This window comes from Leptodactylus fuscus, chromosome 2, assembly GCF_031893055.1.
Source record: "Leptodactylus fuscus isolate aLepFus1 chromosome 2, aLepFus1.hap2, whole genome shotgun sequence".
Taxonomy (NCBI): Eukaryota; Metazoa; Chordata; class Amphibia; order Anura; family Leptodactylidae; genus Leptodactylus; species Leptodactylus fuscus.
In genome coordinates, this window is record NC_134266.1 from 216,367,584 (window position 1) to 216,389,738 (window position 22,155).

At 42.2% G+C, this 22,155-nt stretch overlaps 1 protein-coding gene across 5 annotated transcripts in view; it reads left to right on the forward strand.

The window, feature by feature from the left end:
* The window catches only part of CACNB3 (calcium voltage-gated channel auxiliary subunit beta 3), a 143,142-nt gene that overhangs the window by 51,499 nt on the left and 69,488 nt on the right, over positions 1-22,155 (forward strand). For 2 of the 5 annotated variants that reach the window (XM_075265526.1, XM_075265529.1), the window contains exon 1: positions 8,629-8,833. The exons of 2 other annotated variants lie outside the window; for them this stretch is intronic. In XM_075265526.1, the coding sequence (XP_075121627.1) occupies positions 8,789-8,833 (45 nt within the window). In that variant the 5' untranslated portion in view covers positions 8,629-8,788. Of the gene's footprint in view, positions 1-8,628; positions 8,834-22,155 lie in introns of those variants that run through there. One more of the 5 variants, XM_075265528.1, reaches the window with a different exon arrangement.

A 22,155-nucleotide genomic window follows, 5' to 3' on the forward strand; every position in this document is an offset into this window, starting at 1 on the left:
GGGGTTTTTGCAGTTTCTCAAGGCATTGAACAGTCTGCTGGATAAGGGATAGGGGGAAAAAAAGGAATACACAGCCCAAGCAAAAACTTTTTTTCCAAATTGTATAATCAATAGTCCGATGATTATGCACCCACAAATTTAAATGTGAAGTGACACCATTAGATGCTTGAGAATTAGATGTTCCCAATGAATCCGCAAACTAGATAAAATGTTCCAATATAGTAAATACATCAAAACCGCATCTGTATGTCTCATTCACACTCACGGTTCAGAAGATACATGTATCGGGTGCCCGGAAATTGAATCCCCGTCGACTCGGAGCAGTCCATACAAAGTTGAAGAATCCAGCATCCACGTTAAAAAATTGTAATGCTTTATTAGGTCCAAATTTTAAAACGTATAACAGTCCATTAGACCAGAGGTGATCCCCACCCCAACACACGTCGACGTCATCTTTGTTTCTCGGTGTGTTGGGGTGGGGATCACCTCTGGTCTAATGGACTGTTATACGTTTTAGAATTTGGACCTAATAAAGCATTACAATTTTTTAACGTGGATGTTTGATTGAACAGTCTGACCTTGGAGTGAATTTGTAGGGATGTCCACTTGTGGGAAGATTGTCAACTATCTTGAATGTTATCCAAATGTGAATAGTATTTCTTACTGTAAAATGGTGGATTTCAAATGGTTTGCAAATGGCCTTACACTCTGGGCAGTGTAAGCCGATGGCTGGTCAGGTAATGGAGGGGGTGTACATCTCACCCAGACTACTAAGGTGGGTGAGATGAGAAAACTCCAGAAAGAATGTTTCTCAGCAGATAATTCTGTCTGCTGAGTGTTATTTCAAAGTTCTGGTTACTGGGATGGATTTTTAGGAATGGCAGGTAGGTTTGTAGTGGGACCTGTCATTCCACCCCCCCCTCCAGTCCACACTTTGAGGATGTTCCGGCAGCGACTCAGCTGCAGAGAGTCTCCTCGTCAAGGAGGCTTAAGAAGTCAGCTCCAGCCGCAGATCTTGGGCAGAGCTTGGCTGGAGAGCACACAGAGAGGTCATATTTTTGGAGCTGTGTCCTGAATGATTCTACTGGCTTTTTATTTCTGTTATTCTAGGTGAGGTAACCTATTCTATGTTTAGTTAGAGCCTAGCCAGGCAGGTATTTATTTTTGTATTGTTTCCTTTTGTTGCTGCACTATATTTTTGAGTGAAAATAGACTCTACCTTTGTTTCAGACTAAAGAAACTGGACTTGTGTGTCTGTGCCACCCCACCTAGCAACCCCAGACCCTGACAGCAGCTATGATTGCTTTGCTCTGCTGATGTCTTTCCTCCTTGTCATTGTCTTAACACTTGCCAAATACTCCAGACCAGCAAACTGCCAAAACATCTGATTTTATATAGTGTATATACTAATGATCAATTAATCAAGGAAATGTAATTAGAAGTACCTGGCTACTAATTGCCCTTTTACTTCATATGGAAGCAGTAAGGGTGTACTTAGGTTTACATACACTGCTCCTGCATACCCTGTTTCCCCGAAAATAAGACACCCCCCCCCCCCTTCACCTTCTGGATCACAAACAACCGTCAGTCATGCCGGCACTCCGCTAATTGTTCCCTGCTTTGTTTGCCGATTGTTCCCCGCTCCAGCCGCTGCATAAAACATCCCCCGAAAATAAGAAAGGTCATATATTTCGTTAGATAATTAATTATAAGAACATGTCTTATTTTCGGGGAAACAGGGTATTGACCATATTGTTATGCAAATAAGGACATAGTGAGTGAGTCAGTGTTTTGAGGTTGCATTTACCTAATTTTAAGACCTTTCTAAGGCATCTTGCAGACAGCCATGGGAAAGTTCAGTGTGCTATTTGGGTTTTTCCTGGATAGCACACTGACCCATTCATTTCTATCATTCCACATATATGACTGTGTTTTACACAATTAGTGTGTGGGCCGACAGTCCACGTTGCAAAACTGAGGACAGGTCCCATTGCTATCTGGTTTTGCAGCCGTGCTTCTACTGCTCCTATTCATTGAATAGGGCCCCATGTGCCTTTCAATCATGGCCAGTGGCCAGCAGATTGTTGCCTGCAAGAGGCCTAAAGACCAGATTTTTTTTTTCTCTATGATATCCTTATAAAGAAAACCATACAATTCAAAGAGGGTGTACTTTGTTTTTCTAATGACTGCATATACCTATGTTATGATAATGTGATGCAGTGTAAGCATATACTGTACATGTAAGTTGTGATGTGTGTGTGTGTATATACTATATATCAAAATAGTAATGATGTGATTCAGTGTTTGTATGTAGTGTAGATCTGATGCAGTGTGGTTATACATGTATGATGATGTGATACACTGTGTGTATACTGTATACTATATGTATATAGTGGTGATATGATGCAGTGTGTATGTATACATGTACAGTGGCTTGCAAAAGTTTTCATACCCCTTGAACCTTTTTACATGATGTCACTTTACAACCAGAAACCTAAATGTATTTTATTGAGATTTTAAGTGAGAACCAACACAAAGTAACAGATAATTGTGAAGTGGAAGGAGAAAAGATACATGGTTTTCTAATCAAATAAAATATGCGAAAGTCTTCAGCCCCCTGTGAGAGAGTGAAGGGTGTGGTCTGGGAAGATGAGTATGTCCCAGCCAGGCAGCTAAAGGGTGTATGGTAAAGACCCACACCAGGGAGGTCAACTGGGTAATCAAGGCCTGATAAAGTCTGTGTGTGAGGACTGGGAAGTGTGGCACCACACTGACAGAGCTAACCTGTTCAGACTGAACATACAAAGCAGGTACTGTGCCACCCATTGTTGTTGCCAAGGTATAAGTCTGGTAGCCAGGCTTCTGTATAGTCAAGGAAAAGTTTGTTTGTGTTTAGTTTAGTTCTCAGCCGAGAAGGGTTTTGTTTTGTTTATTTGAGACTTTGCAAAGGCAATTAATGCACTGCAAGTGAATAAAGCCTGAACTTGTGGGCAATCCAGTGTCTGTGACCCTGTGTCCTGCACTGCTACAAGCATCTACCTGAGCGATTCCCCACAACCCTTATAGCAATACTTTCTAGAGCCAGCTTTCACTGCAATTACAGCTGCAAGTCTTTGGGGTATGTCTATACCAGCTTTGTGCATCTAGAGACTAAGATTTTTTCCCATTCTTCTTTGCAAAATATCTCAAGCTCAGCCAGATTGGATGGAGAGCGTCTGTGAACTGCAATTTTTATGCCTTGCCAAAGATGCCCAATGGGATTTAGGTCTGGCCTTTTACTGGACTATTCTAACACATGAATATTCTTTGATCAAAACCAGGGGTCTCAAACTCAATTTACCCGGGGGCCGCTGGAGGTATAGTCTGGGTGAGGCTAGGCTGCATCAGGTTTTCCACAAGAAAAGCTCTTACAAAAACTTTCCAACGTTATCAAATGTCTTTATTTTTTCATCTTATTTTGTGTTAAAAAAATAAAAATAAATTAACAAATTCATAAGAAAAAAATAAATCAATCATGTACGGTCCTACCTCAGCTTGTACTGCTTAACATGCCGGAAGCAGCTTGATGCCGGTGTCGGCAGGGCAGAAGGTCCTGAGAGCCCCGCAGGTGATCCTCAGCAGCAGTGGTGGACGCTGTAGAGCCCCCTGGTCTTCCCAGCCTCAAAAGCTCCACTCGCAATGCAGGAGACGAGTAGGCCGCAAATTCAAGATGGTGGCCACGACTTCAACAGGGGTTTTTTTCTGTGGGCTGGTCAGGGGAGCAGCTGAAAAACACTTGGGGGCACACCGGAGGCCCTCCAGAGGATGGATGGCAGTGTCAGGCAGCCGGGGACAGTGTTGGAGCAGAGTACAGGCCACAGACAAATAACAGTTGCACTTAAGCGGGCCAGAGTACCCCTAAATCGTGGACTGAGGCCTGGGGGAGAGACTCGGGTCTCACTAACAGTGGACGGCCGTCTATGGTGTAGATTAAAGCTGGTGCACAGGGAGCTCAGGATAGTGTGACTGCTTCTGAAGACGGCTAGCCACGCCCCCAACATTAAACTTTGATATTGAGGTGGGGGCCGCAAACTATTGTCCCGAGGGCCGCAGTTGGCCCGCAGGCCGCGAGTTTGAGACCCCTGATCTAAACCATTCCACTGTAGCTCTGGCTGTAGGTTTAGGGTCATTGTCTTGCTGGAAGGTAAATCTCCTTCTCAGTCTCAAGTCTTTTGCAGCCTCCAGCAGGTTTTTTTTCCAGTATTACCTTGTATTTATCTCCATCCAACTTCTCATCAACTCTGACCAGCTTCCCTGTCCCTGCTGAAGAAAAGCCTCCCCACAGCATGATGCTCCCACCACCATGTTTCACAGTGGGGATGGTGTGTTCAGGGTGATGAGCAGTGTTACTTTTCCATCACACTCTTTGCATTTAGGCCAAAAAGTTCAACTTTGGTCTCGTCTGACCAGAACATCTTCTTCCACGTTTGCTGTGTCCACTATATGGCTTGTGGCAAACTGTAAACGGCACTTCTTATGTCTTTCTTTCACCAATGGTTTTCTTCTTGCCACTCTTCCATATAGGCCAGATTTGTGGAGGGCACAACTTACAGTTGTCCTGTGGACAGATTCTCCCACCTAAGTTGTGGATTTCTGCAGCTCCTCCAGAGTGACCATGGGCCTCTTGGCAGCTTCTCTGACCGGTTCTCTCCTTGACCGATCTTTAAGTTTACATGGTCAGCCATGTCCTGGTAGGTTTGCAGTTGTAGAATCCTTTTTCCATTTTTGGATGATGGATTGAGTAAGTGCTCCTTGATATGTTCAAAGGATGGGATTATGTTTTTGTAACCTAACCCTGCTTTAATGGGATCCAATCATTGGAATCCCATTTTTTCTCCCTAACATGTAGCCTTAAGAAAGGCTATTCTTCTCCTCCTAGTTGTCTTCTCCGCACCGCCATTCGATAGAAATGTTTTCTTCTGTATGCAATTGAGTTCTCTCGCAGCACTGGGGGTGGTCCCCAGCGCTCAAAGAGCACTGCGGGCATCCCCAATGTTGCGAGAGAACTTTCCAGCGACGCCTCTATCTTCATCCGGAACGCCTTTCTCCGCTTTTTCTTTTGGCACTGGGCTTCAACCTTCTAGGCATGAGCAGTCAGCTCTGCCATCAGGCCTTAGGCAGAGCCAACTGCGCATGCCCGCGGCCATTTTTTTGTGGCCGCTTACGTGAGGGTACTGCGCATGTGCAGTACGCTTGTGTAGTTCTATGGAGTACAGAGCATACTCAGTAGCTCTAAATCGGAATCCAACACGTAAGTGATGCTGGTACAGAGCATGCTCAATATACTCTGTACTCCGTAGAACTACATAAGCGTACTGCACATGCGCAGTATACTCGCGTAAGCGGCCACAAAAAATGGCCACAGGCATGCGCAATCGGATCTGCCTGAGGCTTGATGGCAGAGAGTTGACTTTGCATGCCTAGAACGTTGAAGCCCAGCGCCGGAGGAAGTGGAGAGAGGCATTCCAGATGAAGATAGAGGCATCGCTGGAGAGTTCTCTCACAGCATAGGGGATGCCCCCAGTGCTGCGAGAGAACTCATTTGTATACAGAAGAAAACTGGGATTTCTACCGAACGGCGGAATGGACAAGACATCTAGAGGTAAGAGAAGAATAGCCTATCTTAAGGCTATTCTACATACTAGGGAGAAAAAATGCGATTCCAATGATTGGATCCCTTTAAAATTCTCTACAACTTTATCTCTGACCTGTCTGCTGAGTTCCTTGGTCTTCATGATGCTGTTTGTTCACTAGTGTTCTCTAACAAACCACTGAGGTTTTCACAGAACAGGTGTAGTTATACTGAGACTAAACTACACACAGCTGGACTCTATTAACTAATTAAGTGACTTCTGAAGGCAATTGTGGACACTGGATTTTATTTAGGGGTAACAGAGTACCGGGGGCTGAATACTTTTGCACGTCACACATTTCAAATTTTTAATTTGATTCAAATTTTGAAAACCATGTATCATTTAAGTTCCACTTCACAATTATCTGCTACTTTGTGTTTTTCTATCACTTAAAATCTCCACAAAATACATTTAAGGGCCCCTTCACAAAAAGACGCGCGTTATACGAACAAGCCATTGAACTCAATGGCTAACTACATTTTACACATGTATTTTTACACGTGTAAAATGGACAGAATACACCGAGCGTAAACAGAATACACAGAGCGTAAACTCCGTGTGAAGGGGCCCTAAGTTTGTGGTTGTAAGGTGACAAAATGTGAAAGTTCAAGGGGTATGAATACTTTTGCAAGCCGCTGTATATTGTGGTGATATGATGCAGTGTGTATTTATACATGTTTGTAGTGATGACGCCGCCTACGCTCAAACGCAGACGTCTGAACCAGCGCAAGGAGAGCGTCAGCTCTCCTGCGCTGGTTCAAACAAAAAAATAAATATAAATAAAAAAATAAAAAATGTCACGCGATCGACCCATACATCCTTTCCGATTGACCGGTAGATCGCGATCGACGTATTGGGCACCACTGAGTCTAGCCGGGCAGGTATTTATTTTTGTATTGTTTCCTTTTGTTGCTGCACTTCCTTTTTTGAGTGAAAATAAAACTCTACCTTTGTTTTGGACTAAAGAAACTGGACTTGTGTGTCTATGCCACTCCACCAAGCAATCCCAGAGCCTGACTATATATATATATATATACATAGACATATAGTGGTGATATTATGCAGTGTGTATGTATACATGTATGTAGTGATGATATGAGTAGTCTGTATACCTGGATTTAGATATATGATGTAGCCTGCATACATGTATGTAGTGATGATGAGCTGCAAAGTGTATATTTGTACGTAGTGATGACGTGATGTACTGTGTGTATATATTGTATGTATGTAGTGGTGATTTGATGCCATGTGTATATATGTATGTAGTGATAATGAGATGCAGTGTGTCTACATGTATGTAATAATGCAGTGTATACAAGTTTGAAGTGATGATGCCATGCAGTGTGTATATACCTGTATGTAATATGTGATACACTTTGTATATACATAAATGTAGTAATAATGTGATGCAGTATTTGTATACATATATTTAGTGATTTTTACATATATGTAGTGATGAGGAGATACGTACATGCATTGATGCAGTGTGTGCATACACATATGTAGTGATGATGAGTGTATATACATATGTCGTGATGTATACATGTAAGTAGTGATGATGAGATGCAATGTTTATACATACATGTGGTGATGCAGTGTGTATATACATGTAAGTAGTGATGATGATATGCAGTGTGTATACATATATGTGGAGATGCAGTATGTGTATATACACATATGTAATGATGATGTGATGCAGTCTGTATATACATGAATGTAGTGATGTATACATGTATGTAGTGATGGTGAGATGCAGTGTGTATACATATATGTGGTGAGGCAGTGTGAGTATGCACATATGTTGTGATGATGTGATGCAGAGTATATATACATGTATGTAGTGATGTGGTGATGCAGTGTGTGTATACATATATGTAGTGATGATGAGATGCAGTGTATATACATACATGTGGGGATGCAGTGTGCGTATACATACATGTGGGGATGCAGTGTGCGTATACATACATGTGGTGATGCACTGAGTATGCATGCATGTGGAGATGCAGTGTGAGTATACATACATGTGGAGATGCAGTGTGAGTATACATACATGTGGTGATGCAGTGAGTATACATACATGTGGAGATGCAGTGTGAGTATACATACATGTGGAGATGCAGTGTGAATATACATACATGTAGAGATGCAGTGTGAGTATACATACATGTGGAGATGCAGTGTGAGTATACATACATGTGGAGATGCAGTGTGAGTATACATACATGTGGTGATGCAGTGAGTATACATACATGTGGAGATGCAGTGTGAGTATAGATACATGTGGTGATGCAGTGAGTATACATACATGTGGAGATGCAGTGTGAGTATACATACATGTGGAGATGCAGAGTGAGTATACATACATGTGGTGATGCAGTGTGAGTATACATACATGTGGAGATGCAGTGTGAGTATACATACATGTGGTGATGTAGTGTGAGTATACATACATGTGGTGATGCAGACAGTGTGAGTATACGTACATGTGGAAATGCAGTGTGAGTATACACATATGTGGAGATGCAGTGTGAGTATACATACATGTGGTGATGCAGTGAGTATACATACATGTGGTGATGCAGTGTTAGTATACATACATGTGATGCAGTGAGTATACATACATGTGGAGATGCAGTGATTATACATGCATGTGGTAATGCAGTGTGAGTATACATACATGTGGTGATGCAGTGAGTATACATACATGTGGAGATGCAGTGAGTATACATACATGTGGAGATGCAGTGTGTGTATACATGTATACAGCGCTGAGGCGATACCTCAGAGTCCCCATCGCACCGTGCATGTTTCCGTGGCTCCGGCAGCAGCATCGTGGGCAGGTGCTTGCCTCCTGCCAGCCTCCGCCCGCTCCCAGCTGTAGCCCCAATGCTCCGGGGACGTGCCGCTGCCAATCAGAGGAGGCGCCCTCCTTGTGTGTGGTGGGTGGGGGCTATTGTTCCCTCTCCTGATTGTTAGGCACTGAGGAGCAGCCTGGCTTCCTTATTCCTACATCCAGGGTGGGACCAGCCGGTCAGTGCTGTCCGCGGCCACAGCTGCTTCCTGCCACCAGCGCCGATCACCACATCCCCGGCGGGTGCTCTCAGCCTGGAGTCCCTATGTACGACGACCTGTACATCCATGGCTTCGAGGACTCTGAGGTGGTGAGTGTGGGAGTTCTCCATACTGTCTGTCATGTGTAATGGATGAGCAGCTCCCCTTCTGTCACACCTCAGTGCTCTGACACTGGCACGCCGGGCACATTCAACAGATAGAAGTGCTCCATAGTGCTGCCACCTTCCTCCTCCTCTACATGTATGCACCGGTGTGCCAGGGGGCTGACTGCAGAGGAGGGCAGGACCCACACATGGCAGCCTGTGTGCTAGACTGGACAAGTTATACCTGGAGTCTCCTCACAGCTGGATAGATCATAGATTTACTATATTACATAGGAGCATATACCATATATTGCCAAACACTTACATTCTATGTAATCTGACATATATACATATATAGTATACCGTATGCAATAATGTATTTACTAGATTTCATCATACATATATACCATACATTGCCAAACACTTACATTCTATGCAATCTGACATATATACTTATATAGTATACCATCACTTACACTTTATACAATCTGACATATATACATATACCATGTACAATAATGTATTTACTAGATGTCATCATACATATCTACCATACATTAACATAAACATGCCAAAACACCTACATCTATCTTAATACATACATTGTATACAATCATACATTTACTATATACAGTGATGTATCTAAGGTTTTACTGTAGTACATGTATTTATTATATTTTACCACATGCATGTTCATGTACCATATGCCAAATACATACATTGTATACAGTTATGCATATATATATATATATATATATATATATATATATATACACACTATACACAATAATGGATTTAGTAAGGTTATGTTATGTAATTCCTATACACCACCATATACATTTGTACACCTACCATATAATAAAGATACCAGAATACATATTCAATATATCTATCTATATGTAATGCATAGGTTACCATATATTATAAAAATAATACTCATGTACACTTTATAAGATTATACCAATATGCCATATGTGATGGCATGGCATGTAAAAATACATACACCTTAAGGACATATACCTTTTAATATATTGAAGTTGTATTAAATATTTTGTATACTTTAATGAATTCACCCCAATACATATATCATATACACATATTATATATTTGTGCTATGAGGCACATAGTATTCTGCATATAGTGTACATATGTACATTTTAAGTATACCGTGGTGCATATACCATAACACCCACACCATATATATTATATATATCATTTAGAAGTCTCTTTATTTCACCAGGTGTAAGGCTGGCATATACACATACTGACTACCCTGGTGCCAGGCAGAAAATGTCTAATCATAGTAATATTCATTATTTGTCTCTGGGAAACATCCTCCAACCATGGCAGATATTTGTCCCGATGTTAATGTGATGGACGACTATTAGATCCAGTGACTCCATTGGGTATAAATGGTGTCAGCAGTGAAGTGGGAAGTTGTAAAAGTGATATACTGCTTTTCTGCACATACAGGACCTATGTGTTTGGACTCATGTAACACTTGTGTTGTCTCTACTACACCTTGCTTTGTGTTTCGTTGTCTTACAATAGTGGTGTCTGTAACAAATGTCTACCAGCTAGAGCAGGAGGGAGATTGTACATCAGCCTGTTGTATGTGCATGGAACTGGTATACTTGGATGAAGCTTATGTTGCATCATTGTCACACCAGCAAAGAATTGAATAATGACTACATAGAGTAAAAATAGAAAAAAATAGAATAAAAGAGATTAATGACTGAGTAAATGGAGAATAAAAGAGAATGGCAATTGAATAGAGAATAAAAGAGAATGTTAAAACTTGAGTGAGATAAAAATTGGTGTAATGTCTTAGGAAATAAGGTCGATATCCTGAGATTTACTCTTTGTATTGTGTACCTAGATTATACATGAGTCCACACAGCTCCTCCATGTAAGCAGGTGGCGCCCCATTACATCTGTTCCCCACTATTATTGCTTCTTTCTTGGTCCTTTGAGCTTAGATACATATACAGTAGTCTTCACATGATCAGGTGTTGGCATACCACCATATAGCAGACTCTACTAGCACAGAGAAGAGGCATGTCTGCATAATGGCAAGAGATGGCTGGTTATATGAACCTACCCAAAGCTTCATGTGCTTAGATGCAAGCTGTATCTGTATCATTGGTTTACATTGGCTTGCGAGTGTTAATGGGATCTTTCTTTAAAATGTTGCAAGACTGCCATACAAGCCTCTTTGGTCCCTGAAACCGTTTTGGAGAAGCTTCTTTCAAGACTTCATTACATTTGGAAGAGTCTTGATGCTTCTGTCCCAGTATTTTATAAGGTGACTCCCAGCCATAGATCATCACTAAACCATAGATATTCCAATGGGACAGCCTGGCCAGACAAACGCCATTCATGGGTGCCAGTGAAAGTCTGGGCAACCAATACAATAGTTAGTTCAAAGCAGCTTAATATTTGCCTTGTAACTAGTCACTAGCCCTTACCAACAAGTATAGTGCATGAACCCCAGGCTGCATATGGTCCCTTATAAATCCTGCAAAGAACATTGACCTATAAACCGCAGAACTCCATCCATTACCTGAAAATAGAGTTGTGTTTGATACCCTTTATATCCCTGTCCCTGTTATGTCACACTCAGTAGATTCCAGGAAGCTAAGATATATAGAGCTGTTTGATGGGGATCCTCAGACTTCTTAATGAGGACATGACATGTCTACAAATAAGTATGTTTTAGTAAATACTTGTATTCCCCATGAAATAACCATAACTGAGTGATGTGCCGTCCCTCTCTTATTACTGTTGGAAATGTATAAACACAATTGACAATTACCATTACCCTTGTCATGTGTTACTGCACAGCTCTGGTTGGACGGTGTGCGAGTGTGTAGGGATATATTATAGGGGCACACCGCTAAAGCTAGGTTCACATGTGCGGTGAAGACTTTGTTGGACGCACCACCATAGAAACTGCCAGAAATCAGTAGAGAGAAGAGTCTTTCACAGAGGACTTTTCTCTCTGCTGGACACCCGGCGAACCCCATTATAGTCTTTGGGGGTCTCTGGGTAACTATTTTAGTGGTCCAGAGACTGTTTTAGTGCTCTGGCTCTCCGTCATTTGGATCTCCCAGTAGACCTGAACCGGACACAAAGCACTGCATGTCCGACTTTGTGTCCAGCTTTAAAAAAAATGGTTTTGCCGCGGAGAGCATAAAACGCTCACCGGTGCTCACGGCCGGACACTTTTCAAACCCATTCAAATGAATGGGTATGAAAGAGTCCTGCAGGTTTCCGTCTCCTGTCCTGTTTTGTGCAGGAAAGGGCAACCTGCAGAACGGAGACCGGGCGCAGATGTGAACGAGCCTTCACTTGTAATTTATTCATACATTTCTAGGAGGAATAACAGAGGAGATTTGTTATTTCATGGGGAATAAAAGTATATACTTAATCAGGCATGTAATAATCTGAAATGTTCCACTTTTATCCTCAGTTATTTGTAGAATAGTAAAGGAAAGAGATGATGTATGTTGTAGGGTGGATACCTTTTAGTCATATATGTATGTGCCTTAGTGTACTTTATCATAGTGTTGTTGGCATATGTACCAGATGCCCTGAGGATGCCACAGGACTCATGAATGGCTACCTGAGATTTGTCCTCTGCCCCTCCTCATATGTAGCATGCTCTGTAGATTGCAGCTATGTTACAGGTACCTCATTGGTGGTCAACATGGGGTCTTACTGAGCTGAGTGTACCACTACCCATCTTTCCTGAAGAATGAGGAAAGTGGGAACATGCCAGGCTGCCTTGATATATGGTGGCTCGTTCTTTGTATAGAGCTGTTTTTTCCTTATAAAAGCCCCTGTGTATTGATATGTATTTTCGCAGGATGTTCATGCAGCACTGGCTATATAAATATATATACGAGGATGATGGGACATGATATATTGCTTTCTGATCCTACTCCTAAACGTGTAGTGATCGGGATACATTACATCCTCTCTACTATATAAAATGTTGCATTAGATGTGATGATGATGATGATGTAATAATACTCGTACAGTCCAGAATGTTAGATATATACACAATAAATCATCCTTTTGTTTATTGACAGAATGATGTTGAATGGTTTCTGCCAATGGACGGGGTTAAATTTTTTTGGCTTGTTTCCGCCCTCTGACAGTGCCATAGGGGAATGAACTGAATATCCCCAAGGGGTCTTGCCCATCCCGCAGGCTGTCACATAGCAGATCTACGTTTACGGTAATGAAGAGAATATAGGTTGGTCTTTTGCAGAAGTCGGTGCTGTTTGTAATGGGGATGCAGTCTTCTCGTTTCTAGAACAGTACGTTTTAGAAGATTCCAGAAATTCATATGCATTATATATAACCCTGCATTTTACATTATTTATTTATATAGGGCACACATGTTTCTCAGCAATATGCATGGCTGTTCATGGTTCAACTAAAAATGTGAAATAAGAGTCTCTCTGACATGTAACCTGCCCTTATAGTTACTTTCATCCAGCCAGTTGGTGACTTCCTCCTGAATCACTCATAGATGTGACATTAGACATGGGTTGAATCCCACTGAAATTGGCAAAATCAATGATGTCTTTTGAGAATGACATCCCCCAAACAACTAAAATGGAGAAACAAATGCTATAAATTTAGGAATTAAACACATATCAATGATTTCTATATCAATGGGTTAGCAAAAGTTTTATTTCCAGAATAGTCAGAATGGAATCTTCTTTAGCCTATGTGCATATGAGTGTGCTCTGTCTCTAAGGCACACAAACATGTTTTTTGTCGGTCTTCTATACATTTTCTTTTAAAGGGATTCTACCACTAAAACACATTTTTTTCTAGTTACCACGTCGGAATAGCCTTTAAAAAGGCCATTCGTCTCCTACCTGTGGAAGTGCTCTCCGCCGCGCCGTTCGTTCAAAATACCGGTTTGTACCGGTATGCTAATTAGTTCTCTCGCAGCGATGGGGGCGTCACCCATCGCAGGAGCAGCGATGGGGGCGTCCCCATTGCAGCTCGAAAACCAACTGCAGCGCCGCCTCTCTGGTCTTCGGTGTCCTCCCCTTGCTTCTTCAGCGTCTGTCGGATGCCTGCGCAGTACGCTCTGTTTGGCGAAGATTGCCGAACGTACTGCGCATGCGCGAAATTGCGGTCCCAGCCATAGTGCGGGCACCGCAATTTCGCGCATGTGCAGTACGTTCGGCAATCTTCGCCGAACAGAGCGTACTGCGCAGGCGTCCGACAGACGCTGAAGAAGCAAGGGGAGGATACAGAAGACCATAGAGGCGGCGCTGCGGTCGGTTTTCGAGCTGCAATGGGGACGCCCCCATCGCTGCGAGAGAACTAATTAGCATACCGGTACAAACCGGTATTTTGAACGAACGGCGCGGCGGAGAGCACTTCCACAGGTAAGAGACGAATAGCCTTTTTAAAGGCTATTCCGACGTGGTAACTAGAAAAAAATGTGTTTTAGTGGTAGAATCCCTTTAAACTTATAGTACAAGGACGCATTCATTTCTATAGTCCCCTGCACACGGTTGTGATTTTCTGGGCCTTGTATGGAGAGTCATGGGACTGTCTATTTTGCACCTTTGTCTTGTACATTTAAATGATGTTGTCCGTGAAAAATGCAGAGTGTGCGCTGTTTGTTACCTTTTTGCACACGCCATTATATGACAACAGTCATGTGCATGTTGCTTAAAGGGGTTGTCCAGGATAATTTGAAATCCCTACACTAGTCTAAACACTCTCCCCCCCCTCCTACTTTTTAATTAATATTAGTAATAAAAAATGTATAGTTGCCCATATTCCTGGGGTGGTCATGTGACTGCCCCAGGGACATTTTCTGATTATCCGTTGACGATCTGATTCCCCATTTCCGCAAACGGATCGTCGTTACTACTAATTCCCCCCCCCCCGTCCACTTTGTTATGCTTACCCTCCAGGCTTCTTCCGGCAAAATGGCTCCTCCCTCTGTACAGATTCTGCAGGCTGTGCGATGTTCTCCTTTTCTCCAACCTCTACTGCGTAACCACGCATGCGCAGTGGAGGTGGATTGTCGCTGGAGAAGAAGAGCTCGCACAGACACAGTACAGGAGGTGGAGGGGCTGTTTCACAAATTAAGTCATGTGGAGGGTAACTATATACAATGCGTCTGGGTTGGCTGAGGGAAGGGTGGGATAGCTAGAGAGATAGAGGGTGGGTGTATGGGAGGGAGGGGAGAGAGAGTAATGGGAGGAGTGAGGTGAGAGGGGTTAGTAAGCAAGTTACATAGTAGGAAGCAGAAGCAAGTAAACAAAAGCAGAAGACACCAGCAGCTCCAAGAGACTCAGAGAAATCATTCAAAACACACTAAAAGATATATAGGTGCATTTACTAACCCATTAATAGCACTAACAGACACTTTTTTAAAAAAAAAAACAAAACATTTTTTTGGCCGGAAAACCCCTTTAAGGCTACATGGACACTTTCAGGATGTTGATGCAGGAAATCTGCACTAAAACCTGCTGGTATGCCCATGGAGTTCCACATGGAATCATCGTCATCCCCACCTCTTGTGGATTGTCAAACATGTACATGTGAATTTGTTGTGGATTTCTGGGCAGATTTCTGCATTAAAGGGATTCTATCATTAGAATAAATACACGTAGGAATAGCCTTAAGAAAAGCTATTTTTGTCTTACCTTTATTATTCTGAAATATCTTTTTTCTTCCTTATGTAAATGAGTTTTCTAGCAGCACTGGGGGCGTTCCCCTGCGCTCAAATGGAACTTAAAAACTCTCCAGCGACGGCCTCTGTTGTCTTCTCCTCCTCCCGTGGAGTATTGTTATTGGATTTTTTTTATGGCTTCTGTTAGTCTTGTCACAATTTTGGGACTGGGATTGGTATCCAACCTTTGGTCTGTTTGCTGTTATACTACTTCTTATTTGCACATTTGTACTTACTTTCTCACACATAGCTGAAGAATTAGCTTCCAGCAGAAAGAAGGAAATCTTTTCCAGACTTTACTACTTCCCTTGGGTGGTATGTTTTCCCAATGGAGGAAGGGGGCTCTAGGAGGGGTCATAGACCACAGATTTAACATTATAAATCCACCTTTATTGTTAATGGATATTTTTGTTTAGCTGTTTTAGCTATAAGATTGTACATGTCACCCCAAAGCTGTGAGGAGTAATGTGGATGCGCTGTGTGTCCTGGGACGATACTTGCACAGATACTTATAGACCTTTTAGCACTTCAGATGCTGTCGGCACAAGGTGGTGAGTACTTGATTCTCCTTGCTGTGTACAGAAATGGCAATAGACATCACTTGCGTCAGGACAGTCGTTTCCCTGGAGTTTTTACTTTTGTTGATGTCACAGCTCAGTATATTTTTAGGTGTCTTTACCCCTTGTCACAGGAAAATAGGTCTCGCTGAAGCAGCAGTTCATTTTCTAATGGTCATTACTCATCTCCTATGTCTGGTGGAGAACAGGACCGGAGACGGAGCACTATACTTCAGTGAATCCTCTGACAAATCAGTTTGGCTGCTTGTTCCACAGCTAATCCCTGGCAGCATTCAATTCTATGCGATTATCTCAGCTAGAGAACAAAATATTGTTCCATGGGAATTGTTCTGACATAGTCCACCGGGTCTTGTGAATGGTCTTCTTTACACTCACAGTTATAGTTTTCCCTAAAGGGTCCTTACAGGTCATAGTTAAAGGGATACTCCACTGGTGCAAACATTTCACAGTTCATGAGACACTGTATCCTTTACATAAGGACAAAAGTGTAGCTGATGTCTATGAAAGTATAACGGGGTTGTCTTTTGAAAATTGGCCACAACTGCTGAGGACAATGATCGTCTCCAGGAGTCACGTGGAAGATAACGATAACTTGACAGAATTGGAGCTATAAGACAATTGAAAAGCACGTAGAAGTTTTCCCATCCAGGCAAGTTATTCCCATGGGTAAGGGATAACGTTCAGATTGTTTCAACTGGTCAGTTTCCAATTGTTCAGGAGATTTGGGGATTTTGTCCTCATTTCTGAATGTAGTGTTGGTCGAGCAGTTGTGCCCTTCTCCGTTCATTTCCTATTGACAGACAGGCAGGTCCCTATTCTCACCTTAATCCCAAATAATGGGTCCTTATCACTTTCTCCAGAGGTGTTTTTACTACATTTTCCTTTAATGTTGCACACTCCGCTCCCTACTTATAAAACAGATCGTATGCCAGAATTGAGATACACTGTAGTCAGTAGTGACATACATATTACTGAATCTCCTATGTGTGTTTCTTCCTACCCTACTTTTAAGACAGCTTAAGTAATGATTTCTGGGTCTTCTAGCAAAACAATAGCCCCAGCGCTGCACAATCAATTCTCTATTGTACGTGCCTGGGACAAATGAAGGTACGTTGGTTGCAAGTAAGCAATTCCGAAAAAGGTGACTACTATATTATAATGACAGAGTATGCGAGAATGTGGTATTACTAATTATTTCTGCTGTTCTTTATGGAAATTTATGACAATATCTTATTCACTGGCGTGCTTATGTTGGAGCTAGCAAACTTCCACCGACTATCCCCAAATACTGTATTAGACTGAGGACCCACGTTGTAGAAACACAGACTTTTGTTGCATATTATGCTGATTTTTGAGCCAAAGCCAAGAATGGCTACAAAAGGAATGAGAAATATACAGTATAGGAAGTACTTGGATTTCTCCCTTCTGTGTAATCGATTCCTTGCATTGGCTTAAAAAAGTAGCAAAATCTGCAACAAAAAAAGCTGTGTTTCCACAATGTGACGCCTCAGCCTCAAAAAGGGTTTTCCAGACCAGGATTATTAAAATACAGCTGCTTTCTTCTAAAAACAGCGCCACACCTCTCCACAGATTGTATGTGGTATGGCGACTCAGTTCTACTCACTTCATTTATACTGAGCTGCTATATGATACATAGAAACCATGGATAGGTGTGGCTGAATAAAGGCAAAACCATGGGAATATCACAGCACACACTTTGTAGTGGTTTATTTGTAAAAGTACCAAATTTATACATGTTAGGTAATAATTTGACTCGGGCAACCATTACATGTGGACATTTGGGCTTATCCATTGCCTTTGTCAAGGTTGAACTATAAACCAAAAGGTGCCTTGAAGAAAAATGCCGGAAACGCAGGAGCAGGACCCAATAGAAATGAATGGATCCAATGTTAACATGCGTAAAGTGAAATGATGTCCTAGTTACGTCACTTAAAAATGGATCTGTGGTTTATGTCAAAAGAGAAAGGCCATCCTTTTTTTTTTTTTTTTTTAATGGCCCTCTAAAACAGATGCAAAGTGGACGACACTTGGCCATCAAAAGCGGAACAGAATGGATTCAAATCAGATGCGTAACGGCTAATGTTAGGGCCATCAAAAACAGCACTGTCATGTGAATAAGGCCAAACATGTTGCATTTAACAGCAGTTTTATGTATTTTACAACCACACCCCATTTTCAGTAAATGAAGAGCAGGGAAGGGCTACTTTTCCTTTCCAGTTGGAAGAGCCGTCTCCTGCCCTAACCAGGTAACCCTTTATGGTGTGATGGCATTTGACTGTTGTGTTCTGTGCTGCCATTCAGATGTTATCAATGGAGTGAAGGGAACGCTGACTGACTGTATAGGCAGACATCACAAGCCTGTTGGAAGAAAGCTGTCTCTTTTTAGTGAGCGGAGCCAAATCTCGTTGCATGCTGTTATATCCAGTCTGCTTTTGGGTATAGTAAGTGGACACAGTACACCAGAAAAGTGAAATGGAGCCGCCCTCACTTGATGTCCAAATCCGCATCTCACTCTGTCACATCGAACACAGTACTTTACTGCAGTGAGATGCTACTAGTGTAACTAACTACTACATACACTTCACTAATGCTCAGGGATATTACCTGGACCTTACCTCTGATGATGACTGAAAGATGCTGTATGTTGTAAGTATTATACCCTGAGGCCTTTGTAACCCAAGGGAGCACACTATCATGTATTATACTATGTTAGAGCATATATTCTGGGCTATAGGTTGTGTTTACCAGTTCTTGTACTGTAAATTATCCTACACTAGCCTATGAGTTTTCAGCACTTGGTTTACTGTGTTCATCTGTAAAGATCAAAGACGTAGCCTGAGATTGTTTTTCCTATGTAGCACTCTGCCTTCATTAAATTTTTATCACTGGATTGCCAGTGGCTGAATGAATGGCATCCAGCCCATCATACCTGCTTCTGTTTACCTGTCACCATTATATTCTACACCTCAAACCATTATAATATACACTTCTATAAATCATGCAGCACAATAACCTGGCAGCCAGATGGATGAAGGCTATTACAAGTTCAGGAAGAAAGCATTTCTACCATCTGTAAGGTGGCCATATACTTTAGATACATGTTGGACAAATCTGACCATTTTTGGGGGATTCGCTGACCATTTGATATACAGTTACAGTGAACATGTATACATCAGTGTTTCAGACTTGGGTGGCCCCATATACATTAAAACTATCAACCAATCTTGCCTAAGGCCTTATATGCAGCTCATGTCATCACTTTGTTCTCTGCATCAGATGAGGTGCCTGCCTTGCTCTAGTTGAGACATTGTGACCCTTTAGGTTCCTTGGTAGATTCCTTTCCTGTATATCCCTTGTTCTTAGGTTGCATTATTGTAGTAGTTCCTTTTAAAGTGGGAAGAGAATCTGGGGCCCTACCCAGATGATAAGTAGTCAGAGGATCTTGAGACAGTCCTGATCCTATCAGTTAGCAAATCACAGTGCTTTTCTCATCTGGTCCTTTTCCACAGAACATATAGGACCCCTTCGCTTTAAAAAAAAAAAAGAAATAAAAGAAAAAGGGCTTCGACCTGATTTTAGGTGACTCAAATGTCATACAGACAAAGCTCATGTAATGCACATGATGCAGTCCTGAATTTCTCTGAGAGCCTTCTGGAGGGGGAAGGGGGGTCTCTGCCCTGGTACGAAAGGCTTATGGAGTTCATATAGCCCAAGATCCGAAGAATTGTCTGTTGTATATTGAGTAGGAGGATGACGTGTATGGTGGGGTGTAATTAGGCATCAGACATATATTCTATACCAAGCTAGGAAGCTTATAGCTCAACACTGGCTGCAACCTGGGTCACCTGTGGTAAAAGATCTGATGACTAGACACAATCATATTATTAGACTGGAAAGGGGTATATATGAAAAGGCAATTGGAGCCAAGGTTTGTATCTGTTTTAGGGCCCTGGCTAGATGTCTTACACTTACTATCGAGGTATCTTAAGAGGAACTTTTTAGGGGAGTATTGCCCATTTCAATTCTTCTTATCGACTTTGGTAACTTTGAAATATGACATATTACTGTCTATATTTCTCGTATTCGCAGTAACCACAGTCTCCTCATGAACTTACATGAACAGCAAAGACTTACTCTCAATTGCACAGATTAGGCTAGGTTCACACTAGCGCTATTTTCTCCATCATTCAGGTCCGAGGGAGACCATAATGAATAAGACCGCCAGACCGCTGTTTCAGCAGTTACGCCTGGACTCTGGTGGCCCTATTGATTATAATGAGGTCTGTCAGGTGTCCGCCATTTCAAAACGTTTTTTGGCAGTTTCTACAACGAGGTCTCCAGGGAAACCCAGCCTTACAGTGAAGATTTACCTTTAAGTTGCTGTTTATTATCCTGACTCCTGGCTGATAGGCCTTAACTTTACTAATACAGTGTAACAAACTGCTGCTGAAAGTAGATGTAGGTCAGCATGGGTATAAAAATTTCTATTCTGTAGCATTAAGCAATGATCTAGCAAGGAGTTTAAAAAAAAAAAAAAGTTTAGTAATAACGTTCTAATAATAATATTCTTTATTTATATAGCACCAACATATACTGTACAAAATAGCAGTGAATTATATTAATATTCAACTACATGAAACTATTATTGGTGGTTAGCATCCAAGAAACTTATCTCTATCACATTCCTTCTATTCTTCTAATTCTGTCTACATGACGGCGCTCAGTAAATCCCATGTCTGCCCCATACAGTTTGTACAAATAACATAAGGTCAAAATACGCCAGTGTGGAAAGTGCATGACCGGGTGGCTCACACAGTGCGGATGTTGGAAAAACATTCCACTTTTTGTATCTTAAAGAAGAAAACAAAAAATTCATATCTAATTCATCAACTATGACTGGCCACAATGCAAAGAGTGATCAAACTAAAACGTAAACTTTATTATAATTACAAGTAAAGTCGGAAACAATTTTAGCTTTTAAGTATAAAAACTGGGCACAAAGTATCATACAAAACAGCCATTAAATAACCAGTTATAAAGAACAGAAAGCAAACAGAGTTCTTACCGTTTGCATAGTCCCATTTTGTTGTGGTCCAGACGAGGAGACGTCCATTAAGTCGCCAATGCTGACAAGTTAAAAAAACAACCTAGGGATTCATGGATAGTTATGGACCATTCCTTTGCCTATAAGGCTGTTTGTGCTTCCAGTCGGCCGTGAATTAAAAGCACGGGTGGCGCACGGGGACTCCAAATGTCACCCGTGCGCCTCCCGTGCACTGGTCTTGCTTCAGCAGCCACTTTCAATAAATTAATAGGTGCCACGGAAGCAAGGGCTGCAAAATGGGACAGGTTTAATTCACGGTCATCTGTACAGGCCCATAGAAATTAGTGTGCTCTACGTGAAACACATAAATAGCACCCTAATCGCGGCCACGGTCATCTGCAAGGGGCCTTGCACCCTATTTGAGCCCCAGTCAAGTACCTGAGGCACGTCTTATCAGATGCCTTACACTTAGGGTTGAGTGATTGGTATTGGAAAAGATCGGATCCTGATTGGCGATCGAGTAAATTTCACGATCGCGATCGGTTTCCGATCCCGCCTAATGAAGATCGGGAAGGAAATTTCGATCTCGATCGCTCAACTTGCCTGCACAGAAGTGCTGCCGCTCCCTGTTCTTTTTGCTCCTTTTCTTTCTCCTTCACATGCCTTCAGAGCGCCCTGCACGCCCCCACCTACCTAGACTAGTGTTAGAAATGCTGGGAGAAGACAGGGCTTGTGGCTTAGGAGAGTGTGGGTGGGTACTGGGAGGGGGGAAAGTCTCCCCGCCCACACTCTCCTAAGCCACAACAAGCCCCGCCTACTCCCATCATCTCTAACACTAGGGAGGTGGGGGCACGCACGCCGCTCTGAAGGCATGTCAATGAGAGAGGATCCGACCGAGAAGAATGGGGAGCAGCAGCGTATCTTTGCAGGTAAGCGGACACCAGGGGGGGCTAAGTAGCTGGGGGAT